The sequence below is a fragment of the Zonotrichia albicollis genome, chromosome 19 (assembly GCF_047830755.1).
Source record: "Zonotrichia albicollis isolate bZonAlb1 chromosome 19, bZonAlb1.hap1, whole genome shotgun sequence".
Lineage (NCBI taxonomy): Eukaryota > Metazoa > Chordata > Aves > Passeriformes > Passerellidae > Zonotrichia > Zonotrichia albicollis.
The window spans coordinates 5,362,508-5,385,481 of NC_133837.1; the positions used below are offsets into that span (position 1 = coordinate 5,362,508).

The following is a 22,974-nucleotide window of genomic DNA, read 5'->3' on the forward strand; positions in this document are numbered from 1 at the left end:
AATGAAACACAAAACAAAACATCTCCACAACACCACCCAGACTGCAAACAGGGACAGTGCACAGTATTAACATCCCCCTGGCTTCATGCAACCTCTGCTAGAAACTTTACCTAATTTAATTTAGGAAATCATCCTGAAAACACAATTTATACATTAAAAAGCCAAAGTGTGCTATGCTATAAAAACCTCAAAAAACCTGGTTCCTCTGTTGCCCTTAGAAATTCAACAACTTCAACTAAAGGCCACAGATGTGTCATGTCCAAATTATTTTAAGTGCTTTTAAATGCACTGAGCAGGAAATAATATTGGATTACAAATAATGGGAGAGCCAGCCTTTACTAACAGAAAATAGTACAAGTACATAAAAGCAAACAAAATAAATCTACAAAAAGTTTTCCAAACAATCTTAACAGATAAAATTAAGTGCAGGAAATTAGTAAATAAAACCTGAAGGCTGCTGGAAAAAATAACCTATGCACTGCAAGAACTACCCTGTCTGTAAATTCTGGAGCATTTCTCAATTGCAAACCTGTTCCCCCTCTGTGTAAATACTGCTGTCCCAATGCTGCTGTCTCTGTGCTATCTTCCTATGACTCCAAATGATTCTGTTTTAGAAAGTTTAAAGGTGAATGAAGTTACATTTTTGAATCAATGTCCCCATGGCTGTTGGGAAGGCAAACCAAGACCTTTGAGCAGTCTCAAAACCTGAACCTGCCAAAACATTTTCAAAAGTTCTGCTTGGAGAAAACTTCCTATTTTCTGTATCATGAAAATAATACAGATTTAAGCTCTTCTGGTAAAAAGCTCCTCAAAACCCACCCAGATCTGCACAAATGTTGTTTCACAACAGAACGTGCTCCATTTAAAGGCTTCTTTGGCAAGAAAGTGAGGTTTTAGTACTGAAGTTTTTAAACATTGTTAGAATTGCAAGAAATGAAAAGATCCCAGTAAGTAATAAACATGGACACATTGGCAGAGCTTTGTTTTATAGAAATAAAAACATAATTAACATTGGGCCACAGCCAACAGGAAATCCTCAAGGGAAAGTGAAATGTTAACTAAGCTGTGGCAGGATGCAGTTGTTTTCCCTCAAAATAACCCTATAGCTATTTGGATGGCAGAAATTGTTTTCTTTCAAGTTGTTGGTCCGTGATAAATACCAAAGCACATGAGCACAATACAGGGAAACCAAAATATTAGAACTTTATATAGATAAAAAAGAAGATATTAGGCAGAAAAGATGTTGTTTACTAATTACACACTAATTATCCTGGGTTTTATGTATATACATTTAAGAGCCATCTACAAGCTTTAATCTTTGAGAGTCTCATTTTCTGAAAGGGATTGCAGTTCATCACTGAGCATTCAGAAAGCTCTAATTTGGGTTTCAGCAGTGACATCACCCTTGTGTGAAAATCAAGGGCAGCTCTCTCAGCATCACTTGGCTGCCCCCCAAAACCTGGCTATTCATGGGCTGAGCACCCACCAGAGGGCTTTAGGCTTTCACACGAGCACCCTAAAGGAGCCCAAAGCTGAGCTGCTTTCAAATCCATTCTGATCGAAGTTCAAAGCAAGAAAAACACTGCCATGTGAGCTGCCACTCAGCAGCACAGGATTATAAAAGGAACAGAGATTTTTGGAGCTTTCAGAACTTAGACCCAATTCAGGTTTTTTAAACTTAAGCTCCTCACTTTCTAGTAACCACAGAGACCTTAATTTGTGACCTACAATCCCCACAGGAAAGGCTGTGCTATCTTCTGTTGTTTCTTTCCTCAGCTGGAGGATGCTGGAACCCTGCCAGGCTCTCCTGATGTAATGAGCAGGAAAGCATCAAGCCCACTCCTCAGCACTTGGAGGGAGGATCTGATGCTGTTTGTGATCCAAAAATCTCTTTAAATCATTTCTGTTTGCAAAACCATTTCTCATTTCTTATTCCCCTCATATCAAAGCTGCATGAGTTAGAAATGTTAGGAAGAATTATGCACAAGCAATTTTGATTAAACCCCAATCTAAGCCAAACCCACCAGCTTTCTGCCCCTCTTTCTAAGTAATTCACTAGTACCTTCAAAATAAGCTCCTATAACCAGCAAGGACTGTATCTATCACATTATCTATTTCTTTCCCCCTCTTTTTTCCCTCTTCTTTTCCAATGGAAAATGAAACTCCTTAGAGCATTCCTTATTTTCACCAAGTGTTTACCAACATCTGCTTCCCATCAATGGCTTTTAAGTTCTGCCTTCAAAGGATCTGGAGAACTTCTGGGGATGGGTGACAACTTGAATAACAAGACTGTAACTCGGCCTCTGTTTCCAAACTAATAAAGCATACACTCCAATCCCAAAAGGAACTGTTAATCCTTTGTGAACTCCTAACTAGGGCTGTGCAGCAGAATTAAAATCCACTTTTTTGCCTGCAGGACGTGTGACTGTGACAACTTCCAAATATTTCCATGTTTGACCTTTATACTTGTACTATACCAAGAGTTGCTAATACACATTTATATACCTAATATACACTATATCCAGAATTGTTGTACTATACCAAGTATAAGGTTTAATTTATGCCTGTTACAACTTGATCGAAATTTTCATGTCAGAACCATATTTTTAATTGTCTTCACTATTACTCATTTTGTATTTTTCCTGCATGCTGACTTAAATATATTCTAAAGCTGGCTTTGCTTATCTTGGAAAATTAAAAAAAAAAGGAGAAGATCAAAGATCTGCTTATCTTAAAAGATCTTAGAATCTTTCTAGCTCACATTTTTCAAGAAGCCCAACACTCACTTGAACCTGGTTGGGGGCAACTTGAGCAGGTTGGTTATGTGCTCATAGCAGCGTTCTGAATATGTAAACAAATTGCTTCAAAGAAACCCTTCCTCTGCTGCTGTCCATGCTCCAAAGGAATCCCTGCAGATTAACACCAGCTTTTAAATTCCATTTGCAAAATCTGAAGGGCTCAGGACTGTTAAGTTTTCCTCTAAAAGGTGTTAATTATTTGAATAACATTAACAATGCAGTGCTGTGTATGAACAGTTTCAGAAGCACCAAAGCAATCCTCCAAAAATCACCTTAATGAAAAACAAAACCTCACCTCAACCCAAACAAAAATCCACTTTCATGATACTTTCATTACAATTCAGGAATCTAAATTGTTGTTTCATGGATAAAGTTTTAGATATGGATTACATGAGGCAGTCACATATGTTGGGCTGACCAAGTACAAAGCCATTTAAAGATTTCTCCTTCTGGAGCACATTATTTCATTAAATAGGTACCCTCTACTGTTAACATATTTGACCAGAGTGGGGAACCTAAAACTATTTTTATACAGACATTAAAGCAAATTTGAAACACTCCAAAACATCAAAGAGAAAAAGGATGGGAATGAGAGAATAAATCCCACTTGGAGAAAAATGTGGCTAAAAAGTCAGTTCTTAGCCATGACCATGATGAAACAAAAACCTGGAAACAAACCTCAGATGGAGAATTTAAAAGAGTACTGCATGATTAGATTTATTTTGGAGAGGTCTGTGGTCATGATATAGATATGGGCTGCTAGAGTAACTTTAATTTAAATACCTCTCTTTTAAGCATTTTACCCATTTTTATGCATTTTTATTCCTTGTTGCTTGTCTGCAACAGCACCTTGCCTTTGATTAGAAAAATTCCTAAATGTCTAAAACCTTGTCTTTGAAACACAGCTGAAGTTAGGATAACCTAACTTCAGCAACCCTAAATAACACCTTGAATCAGACCTGCTTTTTGAGAACCACACAAAATCCAGGACACTGCCTGTGCCTGACCCCTGAGAACCATTTCTTCATAAAAGACAAGCTGGACAGAGAAACAGCAGCAGCCTAAATTCATGCAATTGTTAACAAACATCTGTTGCCAAGAGATGTTTTGCAGAAAAGAAACAGATGCAGACTGTCTAAACACACTGAGCCTGCGCAGTGGGGACAGCAGAAAATAACAGAAGAAAGGTTTGCCAAAATCCCCCAGCCTCTCAAATGGCTGAATTAAAAGGTGTTAAATAACTGTGCAAGAGATGTTAAAATGACCATGGATCCACAATCTAAAACCATGCCAATGACTAAATATTGCTTCAAGCCTTTCTTACATTCATTTAGATTATGGAAATTTGTGTCAGGTTCCATGGGTTCTGTCCTCAAGACAAGAGCTTCAGAGAAAAGGAACAAACATATTCTGGACATAAACACAGGATTTTTACCCAACACACCAACAGGACAGACAGCATCCAGCAATTGGTACTGGTATAAAGCATTTCTTCACCTATTTTATGAAATATTTCACAAAACTGTTGCCATACCTGGGCCAAGCAGCGGGGACCGGTTCGGCTGGGCACTTGACTGGTGCGATGGCTGAGGTTCAACCATGTTGGTGTTGATAATGGTGCTAGTGGTGGTGGTGTTGGTTGTGGTACTGCTCTGAATTATAGGATTATTTCTATCCCACATGTTTACAGTCTTGTTGTTGTTGTAATTTGGGTCGCCCCAAGCTGAGGTACCATCATCGATTTCCATCTTGCGGCGAATGGACGGTGGAGATGGCTCTTCCCAGCCAGTTGCCTCACAGTTCTCTTTTTGTTTGGCTGGCACTGGCCCACCAACCCACCCTGACCCCGTCTGTTTTACAGAAGCAGCTCCTCCCCAGTTACTCACATTGTTGTCCTGGGGTTTATTAGCCCAATTTTGTTGGGGGCCTGGCTTTAAAGATTCCCCCCAACTTGTACCTGTATTAGCCTTGCTGTTTGTGCCATTCCCCCACCCACTGGTCCCAGACTTTGTGGAATCATTCCAGCCAGACCCCGATCTATTGTCAGAATCCCATCCAGATCCATTCTTCTTCCCATCACCCAAGTGTCCAGGAACAGATGATGAATCTGTCCAGTCTCCACCTCCTGAAGTCCAGCTTGGATTTGATTTCTGTCCATCTCCCCAGTTTTGAGATTTGGGTTTCTGAGGTTCACCCCAGGTAGGTGATTTGTCCTCCTGATTTGCGGTCCCACTCCAAGTGTGGCCGCTTTTGGCAGCAGCAGCATTATTAACAGTAGTAGAGCTTGCTGACTCTCCCCACCCCCCTGGGCCATTTGGTGCTTTGTTGTTATTGTCTCCCCAACCTGTATTTGTTGGAACAGCTGCTGGTGGAGAGTTGACCCACCCAGATACTGAAGAGGTATTTGTACTGTTCATGATGGACCCATCGTTCTTCCCCCCTGAGTTTGAAGATTGAGTAGCTGCACAACCCCAGGCCTCAGTTCCATTGTCATTCTTCCGTTCAGACCTTGGGGACTCTTCAAATTCCCAGGCAGTGTTTTGCTTCACAGGGGTCTGTCCCCACCCCGTATTGGACAGGACCCTGGGGTCAAGGTCATTTCTTGGCAACTGAACTTGCCCTTGGTCTATCATCCCTTTGTCTCTCCTCCTGCCCTCTCCAGCCCCCTCCCTCCCAGTACTGCCTTCATTTTGACTCCCACTGCTGTCGTTGCTTCCTTCACTAGCCGTGGTGCCAGATGCCGCAGCTTTGGCCCAAGAGTTCATTTGTTCATTGCCCTGCTGCATGGCAGGATTGGGACTGGTAACACTCGAGCTATCCCACCCTGTTGATCCTTTCCCATTGATGTCGCTATTGGAATGCTGGTTTGGGGGCTTGCCCCACTCGCCGTTGACGCCGTTGCTGGCGCTGCGGTTGGGGTGGCCCCAGGCTCCAGAATGCACACTGCCAACCCCGCCACCGCCCCTGCCCCACGCCAGGACCCCGGGGCCGGAGGGAGGCCCCGAGTCCCACGCGTTCGCTCCGTTTCCTTCCTTCTGCACAGCGCTGCTGGATCCGTTTTGTTTAGCACTTAATGCTGAGTTCACAGTGTCTCCATTCCCCTGACTGAACCCAGAATTGCTGTTTCCTGCGGCAGGATTACCTGGGGACATCCCCCATACTGAACTGCCCATTCCTTCACCACTGCCCCCGCTGACTTGAGAAACCGCTGTCCCGTTAGCACCAGGAAGGCCTTGCAGGTGGGGCGGGATGATGGCCCCCATGCCCACGGCCATCCCCCAGTTCGGCAGTCCGTTTGTCTGCATTGCATTGATAGGGTTTGGTGAAGAGTTCATGGGGTTAGTGTTATTTGGTCCATCAGTGTTAAGGTTCTGAGGTTGTACGCTGAAAGACACATTCTGAGAAGTGGACGTTTGTGGTTCTGTGCTCTCTTGCGGCAGCAAGTTTCCCCAAGCACCTAAGGTGCCTGTTGGGTTCCCATTCTGGTTGCCCATGTTCTGACCTATGGCACTGACTGGACTGCAAATACTGGAAGGGTTGCCTGCTCCCACAGTTCCTTCATGTCCAAGTACAGGCCAGGCAGCTGGATTGGCATTAGGGTTAAGGTTAAGATTAATGCCAGCATTCGAGTTGGAAGCACCCCAGCAGTTCTGACTTCTACCGTCTCCCATCATGTTGTCCATCTTTCCATCCCCACCACTGGCAGAGCAGTGAGCTAGGCCAGAGCTGGAGCCCGCAGCCACCCCCCACACCCTGGCCGAGCTGCCGTTGCCGTTGGCTCCACCAGCTCCAAGGGCACTCTGGTTAGAAGTGCTTTGGACGAGTGCTCCGTTGGCGCCATTATTGCCATTAGTTTTCTTTGTATGTCCAGTGAAGTTGCCTTGGGCACTCCCTGTAGCCATGCTACTGTTCTCTGAGCCACAGTTGGAGGCAGAGTCAGTGTCTGTAGTACATTCTGAGGCAGACTCAGTCTCAGCTCCGGTAATGGAAGGCCACGCTTCCTTGTCAGTCCTGTCTATTATCACTTTATCCCAGCTGCAGTTGCCTTCACTCCTGAAAGCGGGCTGCTGTCCCCAGTGGGAATTCTCATAATGGTCTCCCAATCCACTGTGGCTGAGATCTGAAAGGATCCAAGGTTAAAAATGAGTCCACTGTTCAAGCACTGCAAAAGCCCTCTATTAAAAGCACTGTTTTACATCACTAGTTACAACATTACATTCTGCTAAAATTTAGAGTACATTCTCTAACATAATACAGCAATTTTCCTCACTACAATGCTACAATTTTCCTCACTACGATGCTCCTATTAACTTGTTTGGGTGTTTTAAATCTGAAAAAAATTCTCAATTAAAATAACTGAACAATTTCATTTTAGAACAGAGAAGTGTTTTGTAGCCCCTAGTGTACCAGTAAAAATAAAAAGCAGGCAATAAATAAGAAGAGCAAATATAGTAATTTATGTGTAAAGTCTAAAAAGCAAATTTGGAAAAAAAACAGAAGAGTACCTAGCAGACTCTTACCATTTATTTTGACTCAATTCTCATTCTTCAGAGAAACACAGTGAAAGTGCATTCAATAAAAAAATGTAAAATGTCATCCTGCCCTGAGATATCACATACACACTCGCATCACAACACAGAAAACTCATACAGTATTTAGGTTTGCAACCCTTCTTGGAAACAAAGAAACAAATCCAGAAAGCAACCTTTTCTGTTAGGTGCCAGTTATAAACACCAATGTATATTTTAGCAGAGAACTTGGGCATCTCTAAATAACTGACAGCTTTGTCAGGAAACTTACCTCTCACAGGCTTTACTCGTGGTTTATACATCATTTGGGATTTGTACACACAATCCCCTGTATCCCCAAGCCAATGAAAAGTGATGCTGTGCCTTTTCAGCACTGTCACAGCCCCAAACACAGACACTAACCCAAAAATTAACCAAAAGCTCTTGAGCAGCTTGAGTATGACGATGAACTGGAAGGCACAACACGCCTCATGTTAAGAACTCAAGCTTTGGTCAAGGCTTTGCATTTCCTTTCCATCCCAATTGCTCTGTGCAAGATTATTTCTCTCAGATTCTTCTGACAGGAATTTGGTAACAAGTATTTCAGTCTGATCCAATCTGCAGAAGAGCTGCTCTTAACTGCTTGCACATATCAAAGTACCAAATTTTGGATGTCAATTATTTTAACTTGCTTTGAATCTGCTGCAACATGGCTTGTACTCTTTTTGTGAATAAAATGAATATTTTTGTGGGGAAGATGGATGCAACAAATCTCCCAAACAAGTTGTTAACAATGAATGCCTAATATGAATTAATTTAAATCAGAAATATGTTGGTGTGATTAGCTCCTCTAATTAGAGGTGTTCTGATACTGCAAAATTTACTCCAGAGATGAGAAAAAGCTCTCTCTCTCTCTCTCTGACAAAGTCTTGTTCACACATTTTACCTGTAGCTTTTTAAGGTGGTTGCTTGGTTGCTTTATGAAGACTTTGCAAGATGAAGAACTAACATGCTAAACCAACCCAGATTGCTTTAAAAAAAAAAAAATAATTGACTGAAGCAGAAGAAAGCATTTTAGAGAGAGGAAAGGAAAAACAGTCTTAGTTCATTATCTATCTTCTCATCATACCAGGAAAAGACCTAAATAATCACAGAAAACAGAAATGCTTAGGTTTGAAGGGACCTTAAAAATCTTCTCATTCCACCCCCTGCCATGGGCAGGGACACCTCCCACTGTCCCAGGGTGCTCCAACCCTGTCCAACCTGGCCTTGGACACTGCCAGGGACCCAGGAGCAGCCACAGCTGCTCTGGGCACCCTGTGCCTTACCATCCTCACAGGGAAGAATTTCTTCCATAATAATTGACAAGCACATGAAAAACCTGAAAGAATGTGAACAGAACCACTTGGATTTACCTGGATTCCTTCCTCTACATGCAATGGCTGGAAAGGAAGAAAGCATCCAGTTATTCCTGGATGGATACAGCCACTGCTACAGCACGTTGAACATTTACCTGATGATCTAAGATTTGCTACACAGGTGTTAAACCGAGCCCTGAATCCCAGATAAGACATGGAAGGGGAAGGCAGGCTGTGCAAGGACTTAAAAAGGGTCAGCAGGGTCAGAGAAATGAGCTGAGGAACATTCTTAGCAGAGCAGGAATGAACAAAGGGAAAAAAGCAGCAGCAGGCCAGGCCAGAAGATAAGAAGTTGAGGCAACCAAGGAATCAGATAAGAGGAGTTACAGGAGATTTTATTCAACCCTGTGGGTGGTGCGACTCAGGGCTGCGTTTGAGGCTGACAGAAGGATTTGAAAGTGGCTGGAAATCCATTGTTCCAATGAAAGGTCTCCTCAAAGCTGAAAGCTCAGCTCCGTGTGCAGGTGCTGCCCCAGCAGAGCCCTGCAGGGCAGGCTGGGGAAGGAGGATCAGGAGAGCACCCAGGACGTCTCCATGCTCACAGCACCATGGCTGATGAGATGAAAGGCAGCTGCTTGTTTAAGCAGTTTCTTTCTCCTCTCCCCAAAGACACTGGTTAAAGCAGTGCTCAAATTTGAGAAGACTTAGGAGACAAAATAAAGGAAAGGAGAGGGATTGAAGATTAAAAAATAGCTTAGAATGATTGCTGAGAGTAGGGAGCAAAATAATTTGTTAAACACAAGACCAGATCTTCAGGAGCAGTAAGAGAAACCAAGAAGAAAATAAAATTTTGATGGAGAAGAATTATTAAAACCAAAGAGATGTCTATGTTAAGAGTAGAAAATGGCCAAGTGCCTGGGCTTGGTTGGCCAAGCACAGCTTGGCAAGATTCCCCCAGGAACGTGCAGCTCCAACCCCGGGGCTTCCCAAGGCTTTGCAAACCCAGGTGCTCCCTGTCCTGTCCCACTCTCCCTGAGGTTCAGATGATTCCCCCAACAACACCCACGGGCTAATCTGGCAGTGGTGGCTGTGGTAGGGATGACAGCAATTCTGTGAATGGGGTGTGAAATCAGGGATCCTCTGTGGAGCAGCAGTGGGGTCCTGCTGGCGCCTCCCACAAATCACAGCTCAAAAATCACAGAAAAAACTTTGCAATAACCTCAGAGTGTCCAACACACACTGCAACAATCGGTTGTAACACCAAGGCTGCTGTCACAAAGCTCGCAAGAAAAAGACATATGAAGAAAATGGAAAAAAGAATTCACAGCATGAACAGACACCTGCAGAAATTGGGGCTTAGCTGTCAGACAAACCAAGAGTTTGAATACAGATCTTGAATAAAGTAATGTAAGTTTGATATTCTTGTCTCTAGAAGCAAATAACAAAAAGGCTTTTTTCCATTTTAACTAAAAGGGACTTGCTGCTATGAAATAAATAATGAGTAGCACAGCCTTACCTAATCTGTAACAACCTTAAACATTTAGGAAAAATAATGAATGTGAAATATTTTATACGATTAAATCAAGAGAACTTTTCTGTTTGTTTGTTTTTTGAAAAAGCATATTTACTCCAACTTTCTAGGAAACTAACTGTTCACAGAAATTCACAATATTTTGTTTTCTTTTCAAAGCTGTTAAGATTGAAATGGGAAACTCATTTTCAAAATTCTTAAGAATGGGTTCCTCTTTATTTATGCAAAGATGTGAAATAAAAGCACTGAGTCCACCAGAAGCATTTCTATCCCTCCTCTGTGAGCTGAGCAAAGACTGTAAACAAGGCACAAGGAACAGGAACCACAGGTATTCCATGTTAGCAAATCCTACTGCTGGGACACCACAAAGTGAGAAACTATTTTTAAATTAATACTTTGTGTTTCAATATCTTAATTATGCATCTTTTATAAAATATCGTTGCAGTGATCAACAACATTTCTTCAGCCATCAGGAAGGAAATATTAATTTGAGGATAATGGCTTAAATTTGTTTTTAACAAGCATAGAACTTCTGTCCAACAGCAACCATACACATGACCTGGAAAATGCACAGCTCAGAGCAGTATAAATAATAGCATGAGGGAGTTGTTTTGTTTTGGATTGCTGTTTTTTTAAATAATATCCTTAATGGGGTGGGAGGAGATTGCTGGTGTTATTATGCACTGTAGCCAACATACTTGACCAGCTTCAATTCAGTACTTATTAAAAACAGAAAACATTTTTGGCTGTGTTGAGTAATGAATAATTAGTTACAAAATCAGTTTAATGTTTACATAGATTACAAGTGCAAAATATGAGTAGAGTGAAATGGGAGAAGCTGTTGCACGCATTTCTCAAAAAAGAAAATACTCTGCCTGTACAAGCAACTGACCCCAACTTCCCTCCTCTTCTGAAAATCTCATTTACAATCATATTTATTTTTTTTAAATTCAGGTGAGTTAAAACTAACTGGACCTTCATAGCTTCCACTGCAGTAATTAGTTAAATGCTGTGCAGTAAATCCCTGTCTCCTCAGCTATAACACAGCATTCAGCTGACTTTGGAACCAAAGCACGGACAGGGTACGAAATGGCAAAGCCTGCGATGAACTTTTAATGGAACATTATTAATAAACTGTGCTCAGCCCATTTTAAATCAGATCTAACAGTGACTCCTCTCTTATGACTTGTTTTGTTTTTCAGCCCACGTCTGTCATGTAACAACAACCAGACCCCCTGGCTCGCCCTGCGCTGCCCAAAGGACAGATGACAGACGGTGCTCCCTGCTCTGACATGGAGAACACAGAAAAATCCCAAGGGCCACTCACAGTCCCACTGGGGATTTTCCTTGGCACATAAAGGTTAGTGATCCTGAGTCAGAACAGGAGGAAAAAAAGGGCAAATTATTTTCTCTCCCCTCCTCAAAGTATAGTTTTCAATTCAAGGGGAGCAGATCTTTAAAATACGACAAATGAGTTTTTCTAAATCTGAATCAAATAGGAATCGCCAGGAACATTTTAAGTGCTAAATCAAATGTAGCCTAATTTCATAAAGAAAACATGACATAAGCATCTGTTCTGAAGCACAAAATATAAAAAAGCAGAAAATTTGGGCATTGTAGTGCTAACATTTCAGGTTACCTGCTGCATCCAGCTCTAAGCACAGAGACAGATTTGAAAACTGGCATCTATCTGAAGCCCCTAAAAAGCTCACTCACAAGTCTCATGGATTGAGGAAGCTGAAATCTTGCACAGCACACACACAATGTGGAAAGGCAGAAAAGAGATGGAAGCATTGAATAAAGCAGCTTTATTTATTTTAAAACTAAACCATAGCTAAGCCCACACGGGGGAAAGCCTGTTATCCCCTTTTCATTTTCTGCACTACGACATTCAAACGTAGTTCCTTCCCTCTGATGCTGAAAGCTTTCAAATGCATTAAGAAAACAAGCAAAAAAATAAACAAGATTTTTCATTATTACTAGAGATTCCACTAAATGCTACCCCTCTGACACAAAAGCAGCAGTAGAAAACACCAAATCATTGCATTTTTCTGCTCAGTGCAACATATCTTTACAAGCAGCTCGCTGCGAAGACGCCATTTTATCAAACCTGAAACGCAGCCAAAAGCTCAGGACGCTGTGCTGCTGCTCTCTCGCTGAAATGTTATGTAATAAATTGATTTAACAGAAGCAGATGCTATTTTCTCAGGGTCAGGGTTACTTTCTCTCTTTTTTTGGCTCTAAAAAGGGCTGATGGGTAATAAAATACCTGAAGAAAGGAGCCGCCCAACCATCCTAGGAGACGCTACATTGTGTGCAGAGCTGTTTCTGCTCCTGCCTCTACGTTCTCCAGGGCTCCCGGCTTCAATATGTCGGCTGTGTACAGTGTAAGCCTCATCCTGTAGAGCTGCCAAGAAAATCTCTCTGTGCGAGCGCGCGCCCAGACAACCTGCGAGCTCGGCCGGGCCTCGGCTGCACTGGCTATGGAAATGCCCTTTCCAGCACAGCCCTCCTCCCCCTTCCCAGCTCCGCTCCCCGGCTCTAGGTGAAGGTATCAACAGAGCAGGATTTTTAAGCTTTGATTATCTAATTGCAGCTGACACTAAACCGATCTTCCTTCCTCTTTAAATTCTTTCAACTGTCACAAAACATTTTCACTTTGGGACCTGGCTACAATTAGCGCCCGTAGCTGCTTTTCTGTCGCTTTTGAAAGTCAGCCAAGACAAGACGCGGGCGCTGCCGAACGCCTGCCCCTGCTTGGAGTCTTCCCTCCTTCCTCCTGCCCGGAGTCCTCCTCCTTCCTCCTGCCCCTGCTTGGAGTCCTCCTCCTTCCTCCTGCCCCAGCTCCTGCCCAGCGTCCTCTTCTTTCCTCCTGCCCGACATCCTCCTCCTTCCTCCTGCCTCTTGCCCAGTGCCCTCCTCCCTTTCCCAGCCCCATCTCCTGCCTGGTGCCCCCCCTTTTCCCAGCCCCATCCATGCCTCCTGCCCAGTGCCCTCCTCTCTCTCCCAGTCCCATCTCCTGCCTCTTCCCAGTGCCTTCCTCCCTCTCCCAGCCCCATCTCCTGCCCAGTGTCCTCCTCCTTTTCCCAGCCCCATCTATGCCTCCTGCCCGGTGCCCTCTTCTTTCCTCCTGCCTGGCATCCTCCTCCTTCCTCCTGCCTCTTGCCCAGTGCCTTCCTCCCTTTCCCAGCCCCATCTCCTGCCTGGTGTTCCCCCTCCCTTTTCCCAGCCCCATTTATGCCTCCTGCCCAGTGTCCTCCTCTCTCTCCCAGCCCCATCTCCTGCCCATCACCCTCCTCCCTGCTCCAGCACCAGCTCCAGCCTCATCGCTCTCCTCCCTGCCCCAGCTCCTTCCTGTGCCAAGCGTCCTCTCCCCTGCCCCAGCTCCCGCCCGCCGCCCTCCTCCCTGCCCCAGCGGCAGCTCCCAAGTCCCAGATGTACCCTGGACTGCTGCCAAGCCCTTAATGACTTCCCTGCCTCTATCTAAACCAGCTCTAAGTGGCAAATGCGAGCGCATTAATCAGCGGCACGGTTGTTTATAGAGGCAGGGAAGAGCTGCCCGAACAATGCAGAGAGAGGAGAGAGAGGAGAGAGGAGCGGGCGCTGCCTGCACAGCAGGACCGACCATCTTGGAACACCCTGGGCTGGCAGCCTCGGCTCCCTCCAAGGCACAGGAACACACAATGGGGTCAGCTTCACACTTTTAGGGCCTAAAGATCATCATAAATGCATAATTGCACACAGAGGGCTTTTATCAGCGCAAATCTCAATGGCTAATTCACACAAGCTTCCAGCATGCCCAATATGCTCCTTTACGATGATTTCCCCTCCTACCTGCCCCAAATACATATTAATGATGTGGTAAATGGGGCACGTTTCAGCTGTGCTGTTTCAGTTCTCATCAGAGCAGTGTTGCCCCTCTGTCCTGGATCTCACCATGGCTCTTTAAAGCTTTGGCCACGCTCTCAGGGTCGCTGCCACTCCACCAAGGCACAATCACTGCTGCTATTCCTGGCTCAAGAACTGCTCCACTGAAGGACTCCTGAAAATAGTTGGTTTCCTCCTAAAGACATTTATTCTCTGTTTCTCTGCAATACTGGTCGGGTTCAACCTCATCTCAGAAACAACAGATAAACAGAAATCAAATCTGTTTGGTTTTGTTTCTAGTCAGAAAATTATTTCAAATGCACCCAGGAACTAGGCTTGAGAATCAATTTTGCAAGAACAGTTTTAAGTGGAACTATTGTTGTGGTATTATTACATTCCTTTAAAATTAACTATACATGATGGAAATTTCCATTAGTTAAAATGATTCGTCAAAACTGAGTTCCTTGTATTTTTCCTATAAATAACATAAACTTCCTATAATCAACTCCAATTTATGAAGATAAGTACTTATATAGGGCATCTATAGAAGGGCACTGTTTTTGCCAGTCAGGGCACACAAAGGCAAAGAAGAACCCCAAGAAATGAGTCACAGTCCAATAAAAAGCTTGGGAGCAAAAAGAAGTGCAGCTTCCAACTAACTGTGCTGGCAGAGCTCATCTGTTCCCTTCCTATCTTGGGCCAAACTTTGATGGGGAATGTGTCTCATAAATTTAAAATTCATAATTATTAATACCTGAAGACTAAAAATGGGGATTTGAGAGGTGATGCAGCCTGCTCACCTGGTCAGAGGAACTATTCCTGATACACACAAGGCGACATCATCCCAACACAGCAAGGAAGCCTCCAGAAATGGAGCCTGCACATTCCCAAGTGCTTTATCTCACTTCTCAAGATTGCTTTCATAACAGCAGGATTTTCCTAATGTCCCCCCTCAATCTTCCTTGTTGAAAGTTTAGCCCATAATTTTTTATCTGATCCCTCACAGGCACACAGAAAGTATAATTTCCTTCCCTGCAGCAGCCATTTAAGTATCTCAGCATTTATAATTCCAATCTTCCTTTCAATGAGGGGCTCTGATTCCTTCCTTCTTTGCAAGGCTTTTCTCCAGGATTTCTACCCATTCCTGTTGCATTCCTCTGCTTCTTCCAAGTGGTTCTTTCTACCTCCAGCTGGAAAGTTCAGAGGCCTTACCCACATGTCCCTCAGGAACAGTGCTGCCTCTATCCCTCAGGCTCTGTTCTCTTTTTAACACATTAATCAAGCTTACCCTGTGACCAGACCTGTTTTTGCACTGTGAGACCCACACATCTGTATTTGGGTACACAGCTGCTCTGGCCAAAATAAAGAAATTTTATATTTCTTTATTTCTTACCCAGCTATCCAGTTGTATCACCAGTATTCCATACTGTAATTTTGCCTTTCTGTTACCTAGCACTCTTCTCCAGTTGGTCTCAACCAAAAATTTATTGAAGGCTGTTGTTTAACCATCCCCTTTGGTATAACCTACTCTCCACAATCCCCAGTGACTGCATTTCTCTCCTGAAAAGTTCAACATGCACAGAAATGGCTGCTTTGGGGTTTTTTCCCCCCTAGGATCATTCTAACAGTTACTCTGGCTGATTTACACTTCCTCAAGTTCTATCTTCTCACCTCTTTACATGGGTTGGCTTTTTTCTCTTTTGTAGTTTTCACACTCTTAAAGTGACCACACTGCTCCAATCCCTCCTCTGCTCAGTCTGTCCATGATGAATGATGCACAAGATGACATGTCATTATTTCCAGACAACTGGAAACTCTTATTTCCTGAAGTCTCTAACTCACTCCAGCTTTAGTTCTAAGTTTACAGGTGAAGGAGAAAGGTATTTAAAGTATTCCTGATGCCACCCATCAGTGGTTCCCTCTGTCCCACTGCCCTTGCTCTTACTACTGACTCACTCATGAAAGATTTTGCTTTTTGTTCTTTGGGGCTTTTTCCCCTCCAAACTGCTACAAATGTCTTTATTTCTTCCTAGTATAATTATATATAATTCCTAAGCTGTAAAAATTCAGGTTTCCTGTAATTTTCACATGACCTGAGTGTGCACCTGGGACTTTCTCCTCTTCCCAAGGACTAAACTCCTTCCTATCCCTGATCACTGTGACTTGAGTTGTGTTGTACCTTTTACTTCTCCACCATCAGGACAGCTCCTGCTACTTGGTCTCTTCACATACTCTATCAGAAGCTGCCACCTGCACATTTGACCACCTTGCCAGGCTTTTTCTGACCTTTTTTTCCCTCACAGGCACCTCAGCAGGGCAGTTCTGTCCCTGGCTGGCCCTGCAGCACAGCCATCCACAGTGAAGCTGGACAAGAGCTGCAGCTCCTGAAGCAAAAGCCAGGTTTTTGTACAGCCCCACTCTTTGAAATAGAGGACAGCAAAACTACAAAAGCACCTCAGTTATTTATCCTTCCACAGATTTCTATTTTTCTTTCTCCCTGTGCAAAATTCTAATCGCTGTCAAAGAGATTTGAAGCAGCAGATTTATTTTTCATGCTCTGCTGCCTGATGTCAAATAACATCCACAATGCAGAAAAATTTGTTCCAAAGATTAGTTTACTGATGAGTTTTTACCATTTTTCATTCCTAATGCCCATATTTGGGCTAGGAGATTGCCATTTTCTTGTATTCCAAGCATTAAAAGGAGTTTTTGAAAATTTTAATGGAGACAAAACTCTTAAGTAGCTGAGACTCACTTCCCACAACTTTCCTCTCACTGATAAGTGATAAGTACTTATATAGGGCATCCATTGAAAATGTTTGAAAAGTTTGAAAAGTTTAAAAATGTTTGAAAAGTTTGAAAATGTCTGAAAAGTTTAGAAAATGTTCCTCACCTAGGAGACAGAGCCATGGGTTAGATCCCTTATCAGTGTTATCTGCTACATTTATGGCCTTGTGTGGTGTTTTAACTTCCTTTTGTCTGAACCTACACCTGGCACTAGTGGCAAAAAATGCAATCAAGCCAAATTCTTGATTCTGGTAATTTTTCAAATTTCTGGTAATATTTAAAATTTTTAAATAACCAGCATTTGCCAAATTCTGGTGATTTTTCCCATGTTTTGATCCCAGCAGTAGGAGAAATCTTCCACAGCCACATTACAGAAATGTATGGACAGTCATGTACAGGGGACTGCTCTGCAAATCATGGCAAACAGAGGAGAGTAAGGATTGCAGCTCTATTGTATTTTCTATATAAAGTGTGAAATTATATACATAGGAAGTGTGCAAACACAGTGAATTAATATTACCTAATTTCTACTTTAAAGCTTTTAGTGTTTTAACTATTACAGATTAAAAACTCTGCTCTGGGAAATCCAGAATAAATCCATTTTAAAAGTCTCTGGTTTTAATTGTGTAACTTTCCAACTAAAAGCAAAAAACACAGTAATGTTTTGCCAGCAAAGATATACTGCTAATGGAATTGCAGAATATGAGCCCAAAGAGGTAAAGTTCAGCAAATCATTTCCATAAAAGCACTTTTCACATGTGCTTTGTTTGTCAAGGCTCAGCCTGTTTGCAATGCCTCCAGGAGATCAAGTAAAATCTTATTTCAGACTTTTGAAATTAAATTTATTAATATATTTCAGAACTGCTTTGGCATGCAAGCCTTACCTACAGCCCTCACAAATCACAATGAGCTGAAGTGCTCAAGCTGAATTCTTCAAGCATGACTTTAGCAGAAAGGTCTCATCACTTTGCTGGATGTGATGAAACAATTGTATGTCAAAGCTTATCAGTGTTTTCCAACCATATTGACTGAAACATGATAATCTTTCTGGAAAACTTCTCTCCAAATTTGATTTTACAACCAAATAAAATTCTGAGGGAATTCTGAAGTAACTGCAGTTAAAGGATTGGAGCTGTGAATGAGTATTGTCAGACATGACTTTAACAGTAAGCAGCATGTTTTAATCTTGCTTCCTAAAAAACTAATAAAATGAAAGTTAATACAAAGGGATTACAAGAAGAGTTCACCTCACAGAAGAGCACTCAGCAATTTCCAGCTGCCCACTTCAAGGTGCACACCACACCATGCCATCAGCATCAATCTCTCAACTGCAGCTAAAGAAACCTTCAAACACAAAATAAACCTTCCAGCTCCAGAGAAAAGAAGAACAAAGTTCAGCACAAAATCTGGCATCAGCCCACACATGGAAAATATATCTCTGTTTCTAACTGCTGTCAAATTCTCACTTCACAACAAACAACAGATAGAAGAAATTAAGAGTGTAACTCGAGTTCCCACAACACTGGTGTGTTTACTCATTTTGATTTACTGCAGGAGTTATTTGCTCTTATTTCTTTCTGGACTTTAGAAATAGATAATGTGGATCTGCACTGCAAAATAACCTATTTGCCAATAAAAAGATGGGCACAAGTTCCACCCTGACTCCTGCAGGTTGCTTTTGAGTTGACAGATGGTGATTTCACATTGCTGAATTTCAGGGAAGTCAAAGATGTCTTGGAGAACTGATTACTTCTTTTGATCTCTGCTCTAATAATCATCAAACACACTGGTTGCCTGGAAACTCCCATATAAAATTCATCATTTGTAAAGAAACTAAGAAATCTCTATCACTTGTTATTTTTAATCTCCCATGGTAGCTTCCAGAAATGATCCTAATTCTTTTAGATCACGTGGCAAAGGATCATTCCAATAATTCAATGAATAGGAAAATGCCTCACACCTTAATGAGGGAAGTTATTTACTCACCTGTTTGGTGGAGTTAGATGACAAAGTGGGAAGAGATAGAGAGTCACAACTTTAAAAATAACAACAAGGACTAGATAATAGAACACTGCTCATAAATTAGAGATACAGCTTTCTTTCAGTGTAATCCTGAAAGGATTACAGAGGGGGCAGGTCAAGAACAAGCTCTGTGGCTCAACACAGACATTCCAGACAAGTAACTATTCTACTCCAAAGTACTTCAGAAAACAGTCCCATAATTGTTAACAATGAATAAAAGACTGTTTTTCAAGGGGTAAGATTTCTAAAATATTCTATGCAATTTGAAACGTTTTCATTTCATAACAGTTTGTCTGGTTAATGTTTTATAGATTACCTTAAGAGAGAAACAAAAAATCCCTACTCTCTTCCACTTCACTGATACTTCCAGGTGATAAACCTGACAAAGAATATATTAGTGGCCATTAATTCCCACTCGCCTAACATTGGCAGAACATCCTTTTTAATTCATGACATTGCAGTTAAATTCTGATAAGTGTTTTGGATAGGCCGAGGCAGTAGATAACAGGGGCTGCTGATAAGAGAATAAAGAGATAAAATAGTGTGATTGTTAGAATGGAGAGACTGGCAGTGACTCTCTAACAGTATTCCTTGTACCTGGGTAGTTATAAATAAGGCCTGAAAGGAGCATGGAGGCATAGTTACAAATTAACTCTGAAGGGATATGAAGCTGTAACAAGAAAAGCTACAGACATGAACTTACATCAAAAATCTTCTGGGTACAAGATGCTCATGTAGGACAATCCTGACACTTTGATTACACCAGATCATCCATTAAAATGTGCTGCTGTGGTTTGTGATGAGCCTAAAGAAGCCAGCCCAGGTCTGAGGGGCTCTGGGCAGGACAGGGAGGGAGCTCTGAGCACTGCTTCTTTACCCCTGGGTATGGCCAATAATGCCCTGAGCACTGCTCCATCTCTGCCTTCATACCGTAAGGATGTCCAATAATGCCCTGAGCACTGCTCCATCTCTGCCTTTATACCCTGGAGATGCCCAATAATGCCCTGAGCACTGCTCCATCTCTGCCTTTACACCCTGGGCATGTCTCCATCATGCCCCTGCAGGGATTTCTCTCCCACTGCAGGTGCTGTTCAAGCAGACAAAATTCCTCTTCACACATGGCTCAGGTACCTACACTGACTCTTCTGGACAGGTTGATTTTTTTTTTCCTTCCCATCATTTCCCCAGAGAACTTCTACCTGCAAAGACTCTTTAGTAAATGAAATACTCAGGGAGCCAGAGCCAGACATTTAAAGGAAAACAGTTCCTACTGATGCTAAGAGGAGCATGGCAAAAAACTTATTTTCAATAAAGAATTTCTTTGTGAGAATTCTCCTGTTTAAAATTCTTCATTTTCATATTCACAAAAACACACCAGTTGAAGATTTCTGGGAAAATCTTCATGTTTATAGGATACAGAATTCCCTATTTTTTTCTAAATCTAACAGTCACTCAAACCCCAACAGCTGTGATAAAAAGGCTTTGGCCTTGCCTGGATACTTTTCCTACTTCTTTCCTCTTTATGCTCGACAAGATGAAAACAGAAGCCTGTATGAGGGTAAGACTGTGGATATGTGCAATTCATGGCTACAAAGGTCTCTCAGGAGAGAGATACTCCTCCCTTGGCCTCCCAGGGCAGCCAGGCACAGAGCTGCTGTCATTATAAGCTGAGCTGGACATTTCTTTTTTCCTCCTGTGCCTTCAGTCAGTAAATGAGCTGATGCTCCACCTGCTGGAAAGAACTACGTGAGCTCCAGAATTCAGCAAGTTCTTTCTGAGTGCAAAAGGGCAGCACTGAAATCTCCAAACATTTCATTCTCCAAAAGAAATCTCCACCTTGTGTCAGCAGACAAAAGGTAGCCAAGATTTAGCTTGTTTAAGATCTTGTTCCAAAGGCTGCAGATTTTGTGGTGCCTTTGAAATTTTTGTTTGGACTTTACAGAGTAAAGAGCAACAGGACAATTGTGACTCTATGGACAAACTGCTACTGAGCAATTAAAACTGCAGCTTTAGATTTGAAGTGAGGGAGAAATTATTTACTCAGAGAGTAGTAAGGTCAGAGGAGGCCATGGAAATGCCTCTGCTCTGGAGCCAGGCTGGGAGAGCTGTGAATGTTCACCTGGAGAGGACTCCAGGGAGAGCTCAGAGCCCCTTCCAGAGCCTGAAGGGCTCCAGGAGAGCTGGAGAGGGACCTGGGACAAGGGGTGGAGGGACAGCACACAGAGAATGGCTGTAAGCTGAAGAAGGGTAGGTTTAGGTGAAATATTAGGAAGAAATTCTTCACTCTAAAGGTGGTGGGACACTGGTGCCAGGTTGGACAGGGCTTGGAGCAAGCTGGTCTGGTGGGAGGTGTCCCAGTTTTTGAGATGAGCTTTAAGGTTCCTTCAGCCCAAACCATTCCATGATTATGATGCCAAGTAACACTTTTACAAAGAGTTTGATCTTGGCTAACTTGTTTGGGGCAATCATATAAAATGAAGCTGAAAAGCAGCTGCACTGTTTCTTTTCCTCTCATTTCTACTAACCTTGACTGTCCTCTGAATTTTTCCAATGGTAACATAAAAGAAGCAAAAAAATAAAACCCCCTGAACAAATTCAACAGTGTAAAACATCTGCTGAGGGTTGCCAATACTACACATACAGCAAGTTAAAATAGGAATTGGGAAAAAAAAAGCCTCAAGGTAGAAATGCATCTGGCAAGATCAAAGCCAGACAGCTCGTACTACACTCTTACAAGGAAAGTTCTTTTATGAGTTATGTTATGATTTACAGTGGCCTTTGTTTCATTAAACTCAAACACAGATGCTTCAGATCCATCTACAAGGATGCCTGGAAGAAACCTCCTGACCCTCAGGCAGCCTGAGCCACTGCAGTTGGCTGCTCTGAATGTGCCACATAAATAAAGATGAGAGGGGCAGCTCCAATCTCAGCTCCCCAGGAGCTGAGGGAATGGCTGGAGCTGTGCCAGAGGAGGTTGGGATGGATTTTAGGGAAAGGTTTTTCCCCCCCAGAGAGTGCTGGGCACTGCCCAGGCTCCCCAGGAATGGGCACAGCCCCAAGGCTGCCAGGGAGGCCCAGGGTGGGGTTGTTGGGGGGTCTGGGCAGGGCCAGGGGCTGCACTGGGTGATCCTTGAGGGTTCCTTCCAGCTCAGAATATGTTATGATTTCTATGGTTCCAGAGCTCTGATAATAAAATAATAAACATATCTCTGCCACAGAACATTAGTCTGACAGTTAACAAACATTTCCCAATCCAGAAGAAGCCAAGAATGTCAGAACCATCCCTGATGAATTGGGATTTGCAGGGAAGATTGCTGTCAGAAAAGTTAGAGAACTGCTGGGAAATGATTACTTTTTATCTCACTAAAGCCAAATACTTGAGAATACAGAAGCAGAATCTCTACCCTTCCTAAAAAAGAACCACTTTAATAAATAATAAATTGTTTCATTTTGTCTGTTCAGTTTTAGGTTTCTGGGGAGCAGCTGAGTGATATTTTCAAATGTATTTCAATAACCATAGAAGCTGTAATTTCAGAGAGAGATTATTCTCTTATCTAACTAAAACTTCTAAGGACAACACCAAAGAATTTTCTCTGTTGTAGTTCTGCTCAGCAGCAAAAACAGCGAAAGATTCACTAATGCCCAAAGGGAAAAACTGCAGACAGTTCAGATCCAGATTTTGTGATGTTTGACAGTGCTAATGAGTGATAATGAGCAACACTTGAGATCACACAGACATGACTAATATTCAAGATATCAAACCCCTCCTTTATGATTTAGTCCAGATCACTTTGCTAAGCCATGGATAACTGTATGCCTGAACAATCCCTGCTTTGCCTGACATCCACACAAAGCAGAGATGGAAAAGGGGATGTGCAGCACCGAGCCCATCCTCACTGCAAAGCTCACACCATTGAAGAGAGCTCTTATTTCCCATCAGCAGCTTCAGGAAAATGAAGAGATTTATTCCTCAGCATCCAATTTCCAACAGCCAAAGAAAGGCCTGTCTGTCTGACAGCCACCTCCAGTGCTGTGTCCAGCTCTGGGGCTCCCAGCATCAGGAGGATGGAGAGCAGGAGAGAATCCAGAGGAGGACCTGGAGA

At 42.7% G+C, this 22,974-nt stretch overlaps 1 protein-coding gene across 11 annotated transcripts in view; it reads right to left on the reverse strand.

The window, feature by feature from the left end:
- Positions 1 to 22,974, reverse strand: part of TNRC6C (trinucleotide repeat containing adaptor 6C) — a 101,884-nt gene that overhangs the window by 32,233 nt on the left and 46,677 nt on the right. For 10 of the 11 annotated variants that reach the window (XM_074555050.1, XM_074555047.1, XM_074555043.1 and 7 more), the window contains exon 5: positions 4,333 to 6,918. In XM_074555050.1, coding sequence (XP_074411151.1) covers positions 4,333 to 6,918 — 2,586 coding nt within the window. Of the gene's footprint in view, positions 1 to 4,332; positions 6,919 to 12,464; positions 12,965 to 22,974 lie in introns of those variants that run through there. The other variant, XM_074555054.1, reaches the window with a different exon arrangement.